General features: G+C 49.1%; 1 protein-coding gene across 2 annotated transcripts in view; it reads right to left on the reverse strand.

Moving 5' to 3' along the window:
* The window catches only part of HOMER2 (homer scaffold protein 2), a 97,443-nt gene extending 91,962 nt beyond the window's left edge, over window positions 1-5,481 (reverse strand). Inside the window, exons 1-2 of one of the 2 annotated variants that reach the window (XM_063088298.1) lie at window positions 5,388-5,471; window positions 5,318-5,341 (exon numbers count right to left, since the gene is read on the reverse strand). In XM_063088298.1, coding sequence (XP_062944368.1) covers window positions 5,318-5,322 — 5 coding nt within the window. In that variant the 5' untranslated portion in view covers window positions 5,323-5,341; window positions 5,388-5,471. Of the gene's footprint in view, window positions 1-5,317 lie in introns of both variants that reach the window. The other variant, XM_063088297.1, reaches the window with a different exon arrangement.
* Between the last annotated feature and the right edge of the window lie 3,423 nt (window positions 5,482-8,904).

An 8,904-nucleotide genomic window follows, 5' to 3' on the forward strand; every position in this document is an offset into this window, starting at 1 on the left:
AAATGAATGAGGGCTACCCTAAGTGCTAACAGCCCTTCAATGTCTCTCTATCGTGTACAGGGTTATCTTTCCTAAATTCCCCAAATAGATGGGCACCCCACCACTACCTCTGTCATACTGTGGATTACAACCTTTTGTTTAAACGCACAGCAGTTCACACATAAAACTGGTACTTGTGTATATGGTTTATCTCCCTTTCTAAAATATAAACTCCACGCACCAGGAACTAACTAGTAGGTCTGCTCATCTCTGGATCCAAAACAACTGACAAATGCCTTACAGTCATATGAAGGGACTGAATAAACCTTAGAAAGTGAAGTTTAAAAAACCCACAACAGGACTAAGAGAAGACAGGTGCACTTCAGTGTATCTGAGAGACTGTATTTACGTTAGTCCACTCAGACCCCAAAGAAAAGCCCTGTAATTTGAAGGAACTACATAGTTTGGTGTGATTCAGGAAGAATGGAAAATGAAAGAAAGAATGAACATCAAAAGAAAGTTAATCAGTATAGATTACTGAAAGGTGGCCCGAGGTGTTAGATGACCAAGATTTTGGCATCCCTATGCTGCAAGGTAATCTTGGCTGAACAAAATAAATGAGTGTAAAACGAAGCCGAATGGTAATACAGTAGTTCTTATTTGTAAACACTGACGAAAATCAGCTAAAAGTCACAACAGCAGACAAGCCAGCTTTTCTGTTGGCCTTTTGCAGGAGGGTAAAAAGATAATTTACAACCGCAATACTTGGATGACAGCAGACTACCTGAAAATTAACCCAAGTCACAATAAAAGCTAAATGGCTTGCTTTAGCATTAAAAGAAAACTGCATCTAAATGTGATCTTTCTCTCTTGGCCCTTGCAACTCCCAATAAAGCAAGCTATATAAAAGGTAATCCAAAAATTATCACAACTGCCAGGCTAGCATCTAAGCAAGGCTGTCCACCATATTCAAGCATTAACTCAATCAAAAAATATTTATTGGGAGCCCATTAGGTGCCAGACACTGTGCTAGGTGTTGGAATACACTGATGAAAAAGGTAAGGCCATACCCTGTGGGATGCTCTTGGGGGAAGATGAATCATCATAAATAAGCAAACAAAGCTCAAATGATTACATGTGTGCTGAACAAAATAAATGAGTTTAAAACTTATTTCATAGGAAACCAAGTTGGGGCCATGTTAGACAGTTATGGCGGTGGGTGTTCTAGATGAGTGGTCAGAAAGACTCTGAGCAGAAGACTCTGAGCAGGTGACCCTGATGCTGAAATCTGGAGGAAGAGAAGGAGGAGGTTCTGCAGAGCCAGGGCAAGGGTATTCCAGGCAGGTGGAACAGAAAATTCAAGGACCCAATACAGGGCAAGAAAAAGAAAGGAGACCCGTGTTAGTAAAATGCAGTGAGGGACATGGGCAGAGTGGCTGGAGAAGCTGGAGGCAGAGGCCAGCGCCTTGTTAGCTGAAGGGTATTTAAGAAGGAGAGTGATATGATCTGATTTGCAATTTTAAAAGCCATTCACTCCAGCTCCTATGTGGAGAACGGACTGCAGACAACCTAGAGTGGAAGCTGACAGGTCTGTGAGAAAATGAATCCAGGAAGAAGGCGATGGCGGCCAGGACTAGAGTGGGAACTATGGTTATGGGGAGGAGTGAACGCACTCCAGATATATTCTGGAAGTAGAACCCACAGGACCAACTGACAGCCTGGATGTGGGAGGTGGGGAAGAGGAATCAAGGACGCATCTCAGTGAGTGAGGGGAAGGTGGGGCCATGGGCTGGGATGGGGAAGACAGGGGGAAGGTGAGAACTGGAAGGAATACCAAGAGCTCCATGTATGGGCAAGAGTTGGAAGCCCTGAGAAGTCTGTGTTGGAAATAAAACCATGGGAATCATCAGCATATAGATGGTATTTAAAGCCGTGGAGGGTGGGGGGAAGAAGCTGGAGACAGGAAAACATTACCTAGGAAGGGAGTGTTGAGAGAGTCAAACAAAGGAGGACCAACCAGCAGGGAGACTGAGAAGGAACCATCAGGAAGGTAAAGGAAAACCAGGAGAGACTGGTGCCAGAGGAGCTGAGAGGGGTGTCATTCAAGGAAGGGTGTGGCCATCTGTGAGGAATGCCGCTGAGAGGTGGAGTAAGATGAGGGCAGAGAGCTGGCAACACGCTAGTCACCCGTGACCCCAGCAGTTTTGGTGCGGAGGCCAAACTGTGGAGTGTGGAGGGTGAACAAATGATAGGAGAAGAATGTGAATGAGACGGGGGGTTCAGACATATCTTTAGTGATGTTTTCGGGTGAAGGGGAACAAGGAAGTAAAATGGAAGCTGGAGAGGGATGGAGGATAGAGGGAGAGCTTCTTTTTAAGATGGGAGAAGCTAAAGCTGGGCTGTCCAATATGGCAGCCATTCGCAACATGTGGCTATTTAAATTTGAATTAAATAAAAAATTCAGGTCCTCAGACACACTAGTTACCTTTCAAGTACCCAACAGCCACATGTGGCTGGTGGCTGTCGTACTGAACCACGCAGATGTAGAACATTTCCAGCAGCAGATGTAGAACATTTCCAGCAGCAGATGTAGAACATTTCCAGCAGCAGATGTAGAACATTTCCAGCAGCGTAGAAAGTTCTACGGGACAGTGCTGAACTAAAGCATTCTCCTATACTGATGGAAATGGAAAAGGCCCTGGAGAGAGAGGAGGTTGGGAAGGAGAGACATCCTTCGAAAAGGTGGGAGGGTATGGGATGGAGGTTACCCCAGGAGGAGTGGACCCCTGGTAGGACAAGAGGAGGGACTGGCCATCCAGCAAAACAGGTAGGAAGGACAAGGTAGTGGCAGCAGCATGCTAGACTGTAGGTGGCGGGAAGATGAAGACATTCCTCTGGTTCGTGGCTATTTTGTCAATGAAAAGGGAGTTAAGGGCTGTGCATAAGGAGCGGGGAGAGAGGTCTGAAAAGGGGAGTAGGTATGAAATAGTTGCCTTAGGGAGTGAGAACACAAACTCATTGGAGAACACTTCACAGAAGAGAAGTGGAAAATGGTAGTGAAAGTCTGAAGGAGGAAAAGCATCGTAATGGGGAGGGGTAAACTCAGATGGTTTTTTTTTCTCCTTAAATCCTGGTCGTGTCTACACAGCAGAGCCATGACAAAGCTGTGGGATCACAGCAAGGTTTTCTACTGGCTGCCCTTTCTTGGTTCTTCCCCCTCCACCCTACTCAACTCTCAGAAAGGATGACATTGGTTCTATTTTCGGTTAAAATGGCTCCCTCCACCCTTCTCTGTCTGAACTGCTTATCCAGCCCTCAGCTACATCTCAGTTTACAACCATGGCTTGTACATTCACTTAAATAATAGAAGCAGATATATTAAAATGGCATTACCCCATAAATATGCACAACGAGTCTGTGTCAATTAAAAAATAAATAAATAATAAAATATAAAAGAAGTCCTTCAAAGCAAAAAAAAAAAAAAAGGTAGAGGTAGGTAAGAGTTACAAACCAGACTTTACCTACAAGAAGTGAGTAATATACATTTATTGGAAGATGTTAAAATTAGATGAAAGACACATTCTATGTTTAACAAAATCCCCAAACTCTTCCTCCCTGCTTCTCTGCAAAAATTATTTTCTGGCATTTTCTTTAAGCCTTTATGAGTAAACATTTAAATTACCACAAAACTATCTGATATTTGAAACCACAATTTCAATATTTATTTTTGATCATGGAAGTACTTTGGGTTGGTTTTGTTTGGCGGGGGGGGGGGGGGGGGGTAGGGGCAAAGAGAGTTAAAATTACCAGATCTCCTTTATCTTCCATCTTGAGACTGACGTTTGCCAACTCCTTTTTCCCATACATTTTTTTTAAAGTATGAAATCTGACAACCTCAAAGGTTCCCCCCATCAAAGATTACCCCTTTCATAGTCCACCAAGGAGCCACTGGAAATATTACAGAAAAACTGCCTCCCAGCTAGGGTGCCTCTGGTAAAATCAGCCACAGTTGCTGTATGTGTAAAACCTCCCAGATGAGCACCAATGTCTTAAGCAAACTTCCTCACCCCTCTCTGCCCCCAGACCCACTCCTCTCTGCCCCCCTGTCCAGCTCATGTTGGCCCACCTCCCTCACACCTCCCTTCCTCAAAATTCCTCTTGCCCTCCAAACACTCTGCAGCCCCCATGGATAAGGCTCATTTGGTACAATGACTCCAGAAACTTACCTGGAGTGAGGGCAACAGAGCCAACTGACCGACGGGGGCTGAGTCAGGCCACCGGGACCATCTTGACATTCCCAATGCGTCCTTGCATTCCCATGCCCCACCCATCCCAAACAGGAAAGCAAGATCTCTAGACCCACCGAACCGAAGTCTTTGGGTCCTGCCAAAGAGTGTTGAAAGAATGCTGGCTCAGTAGGGGACACAGAGATTCAGGAACTCTGGTTCACTTACCCACCCCCCAGGCCCACGTCATCAGCTGCCCGACCTGGGGGAAGTCACCGAACTACTTCGGGCCTCAGTTTCCTCAGCTGTAAAATGGGTATAATAACTGTTCCCTGAATATGGACAGCACACCATCAACGTGTGCTCACATCGAGTGAGCAGGTTTGGAGTTATTGTGTTATGAGCACAGTAGTAGCTCCCTGACTCTCAGCGCCTACTGCTCAGAGAGATGCCGAGGAGAAATCAATCTTGCTTTTTAAATTACTTTACATACTCAGAAGCATTAGTCACTTCCACAGAGAATTTCAACTTCCCTCCTGAGCATCTATTCAGTTGTTTCAAAGACTGAAGCCTGACCTAGGTTTCTTACAGACTTCCATAATCCTCAGCCATCTCAAAGCAGACTCAAAGTCCACTATTACTACACTGGAGGTTTATTATTATTTGGTGTATTCCCTTTCCAGGAAAACTTCGATTTCCATTTTGCTAATAAATCCAATCGCGGAGAACGACAAACTGTTTCTTACACTCACAAACACAGGCCCTGGAGTTGATCGTGCCCGAGGGCGAGGAGACCGCGGAATGGCCGAAGCACGGAGGCCGGCCAGGGCGCCAGTCCCTGCCAGGTGCCCTCGCGCCCCGGCTGGCTGGGAGGGAAAAGCCACCGGCTCGGGGCGGAAAGTCCGCGCCCAGGCCGGGGTGCCCCTGCCGGGTGTCCGCGCGCCCCGGCGGAGGGCGCCGGGTCGGACGGCCTCAGGCTCCCCGGCGCCGGCTGCGCGCCCGCTCCCTGCTCCAAAAGGCCCGCCCGGGGTTCCGAGCCCGGGGACTCGAGCCGCGGCCCCGCAGCCCCTTCGGTGGAGCGCTCGGAGCGCGCGCGGCGCGGGCTCACTCACCCCATCTCCGGCGCTGCTTCGGCGGCCGCTCCGACGGGGCCTCTCGCGCTCGCTCTCCGCCCGCTCGGCAGCCGCTCCCGGCGCGGCACATGCGGCGGCCCGTGCGCGCCCGGCTCAGCCCCGGCGCCGCTCCATTCCGCGGGGCTGCGCGGCTGCCGCTGCCGCTGCCGCCGCCGCCACCGCCGCCAGGCGCAGGCGGGCGGGCGGGGGCTGGGCCGCCGCGGGCTGGGCGGCCGCACTCGGGCGGCGCCCGCCCCGCCCTCTCCCGCCCGGCTCCCCCCGCCCGGCTCCTTACGTAACCTCGTGGCCCCCGGGCCACCGCGGCGAGCCAAGAGGCTCGGGGAGCGGCCGTGTGTGCGGCGTCCGCGGACTCCGCCGCGCAGCGGCTGCTTTTCTTCCGGGCAGCCCCCTTCTCTCTGCTGACCCGGTGTTGGCGCGTCCCCTCCCCAAGCAGAGCCGGGGGCTTGGCGCTGTGCCGCTAGCGTCCCGCCTGCTGGACTGGAAGTCCCACTCGCAGCTGGTGGGGACTTCGGGGCTACCTCTAGTTTGCAACTGAAGGAACCAAAGCCGGGGGAGAGGAAGTAATTTGCCCAAGGTCACACGTTCATTTTAGAGCTCAGGTCTCTAGAATCTGAGATGGGCACTGCTGTCCCCCTCCTTGAAGCCCACCTTCCTCTTCCTAATCATCGCCATGCCGGGTGGCCTTAGGGTACCCACCACCATGAAATTCCAGAAGCCAATGAGGCAGGGAGGATCCTACACCCCGTGCAGGTGCTCTGGGCTCTTCCCTGGGTAAAGACGGGATGGGGGCTCCCAACTGGAGGGTCACCGGTTACAAGGAGGCTTCATCAAACTTGGCTATATTCTCAGAGCATGGGAAATTAGGATGGCAACAGTAGGATTCAAAGAACAGCAGTCTATTAATCCCCTTTCCACGTATCAGGTCCTGATTCCCTACCAAAGTCTGGCACTGGGAATAACCTAACCTTCATCCCCACTCTGGGCCTTCCACAAGATGCTGAGAACACACTGCCCACATGAGCAAGGCATCTCAGAACAAAAAAAAGTCGAGAGAGAACCAGATGGAGCAGGGCCACCACCCTAACCCTGCCCTCATCTCTCTTGGGACCACAACTGTCACCTGCTAACTTCTCTGGTCTCCTCAAAGGGACCCCAGCCCCATTCTAGTCTGTGCTTCACACTGTGGTCAATAATTTTTAAAATACAAATCTGATTACGTCACTCTTCTGCTTAAAATCCTTCAGTGTCTTTCTTCCCACCCTCCTTGCGATGAAGACCAAGATACTGAACATGCCTATTGTCAATCTAAATAACATTCCCTCTAAAAGAAAATGATATTTATTTGGGAATAGGGTATTGCAATAGGAACAGGCGTATCATAGTAAACTGTGTGCATATTCAGGCAGGTAAAGGCAAACAAAGGTTTTTAAAGGAAAAATGATAAAGGATTAGGTATTTGTTTTGGAGTAATTATCCTTGGCTGCAAGGACCAATAACAAGGGTGATGCCAGTCCAAGGTTGGAAAGGCAATTGCTGGTTAGATGTCCTCACAGAAATATTTTTTGTGTAAGGTTGCAATGGCCTTCGTGCAAGGTTGTGGTTTTGCAGAGTCTTTTGCAATAGTTCTTGTTATCAGGCATTCATGCATGAAAGTCCTCCCTTCATGGCCTTCCCAGACTCTACTTGTCATGTTTTTTTTGTTTGTTTTTTTTTAACACAAACGACTCCATCTGATTCTGACAATTTTCTCCTTACTCCATTAGACTTCCACTCCCTGCTCCGGCCTTTTCTCCTTCCACTCTACCCCTTGCTTTCTGCACTCCAGCCAGCTGCCCACCCTTTCAGCCATAGGGCCTTTGCACAAGCTATTCACTCAGTCAGGGAAGATTTTTCTCCTGTCCTATCTCTATCACCCTAAATCTCTTGCCTAGTTAATTCCTACTCATTCTTCATATCTCAGTTAAACTGTCACTTCCTTTGGAACGTTTACCTAATGCCCTGGATGAAATTGTGAGCTCCCATACTTTTTCTTATTTTTTCATATTATATATTTGTAAAATTATTGGTTTAATATCTGTCTCCCAGACACATCTGCAAACTCTTATGAAGCCATATCTTTTTTGCTCTGCGCTGTATCCCCAGTGCCTAGAACTGTGCCTGGAAATCCTCCATAAACATTTGTTGAATGAATGAAAAAGTCAATAGGCCAGGCCATAGATGCACAAAATTGGACAGGGTCTGTAAGCACAAGTGAGTGTTTAGAGCCAGGGCTGATGGGCACTTGGTCCTAGGGGACATGTTATCTATTATGAGATGGATTCTAAAGATGAGGGCTGAGCCAGGGTACTTGAGGGGTAGGTGTTCCCAGCAGGGTCAAGTGGAGAAGTCAGCAGAAGGAGGAAAAATAGTAGGAGCCTGCTCAACTGGAGTAGGGGTACCAGAAGACAGAGTCTATGTAGAGGAGCCAAGTACTGCCCTGTATCACTAGGGCTAGGGCCCACAGACTCTTCAAACCTGTTGTACAAGTTGTACTTGTTGTACTTCAAACCTGGGTCACAAACTCCTCACCTGCAGGTCCACAAGCTAGGTAATGGGAAAAAGATCCTGGGATCTGTAGGTAAAAATTAATAGGTTTTATTCAGATGCAAGCTCAGGTAGCTAGCAGCAGCCACCCTAGTGGCTTCCTGGGGTGTCCTGAGAGCACTGTGTATCAGAGCCGTTCATCCTTTATACTTAAGTCCAATAACCCAGGAACACCTGGGTGCCCATGCACATCCACAGACAATAGCCAAGGAACACCTGGGGGCATGTGCACAGTTATCATTTACATCAAATGCCCAGCAAGATTCCAAACTCCCCCGAGGGATCCTGACTATTTACTTTTCATTTTCCCTACATGCCCCAAACCCTGAATAGGAGTTTCCTTCTGCTCCACTGATGGAAGGGGCACACCCGCCTTCCCTTGGCAAGACGTTACAAGGCTAATCAGGTGGGGTCATGAATCACTCTGGCTGCTTCACACGGCCACTGGAGATGCTGAAGGTGTGAGCCCATGTGAGTTAAATACCCCATGATTAAAGTGACTGCAAGGCCCAACCCCATAGCTCACTCGGGAGAGTGCGGCGCTGGGAACGCAGCGGCGCTGGGAGCGTGGAGGCCGCGGGTTTGAATCCTATATAGGGACTGCCGGTGCGCTCACTGGCTGAGCGCGGTGTGGGAGACACCACACCAAGGGTTGCGATCCCCTTACTGGTCACAAAAAAAAAAAAAAAAAAAGTGACTGCGACTCTGGGGCAAAGGTTCTTACCCTGGAGTGAGGAGAGGAAATAGTGGATCAGACAAGATTTGGGAATGGATGCCTGTCCTTTCCTCCAACTTCTATCTGCCACCCCTGTGGAGAGTAGCCTCTACTTCCCTCCATCAACCGTAACTCCAGGCTCAGGTCAGGCCCTGATTCTCAGGAGTTTTCCCAGACAGCTATGGCATACAGTCTAAGCTTCTGGGGTAGTCTTTACTGTCAGTATTTCATCATCTTGGGATCTTCCCTAGAGGGGGCCACTTCATTT

The sequence above is a fragment of the Cynocephalus volans genome, chromosome 3 (genome assembly GCF_027409185.1).
Source record: "Cynocephalus volans isolate mCynVol1 chromosome 3, mCynVol1.pri, whole genome shotgun sequence".
NCBI lineage: Eukaryota > Metazoa > Chordata > Mammalia > Dermoptera > Cynocephalidae > Cynocephalus > Cynocephalus volans.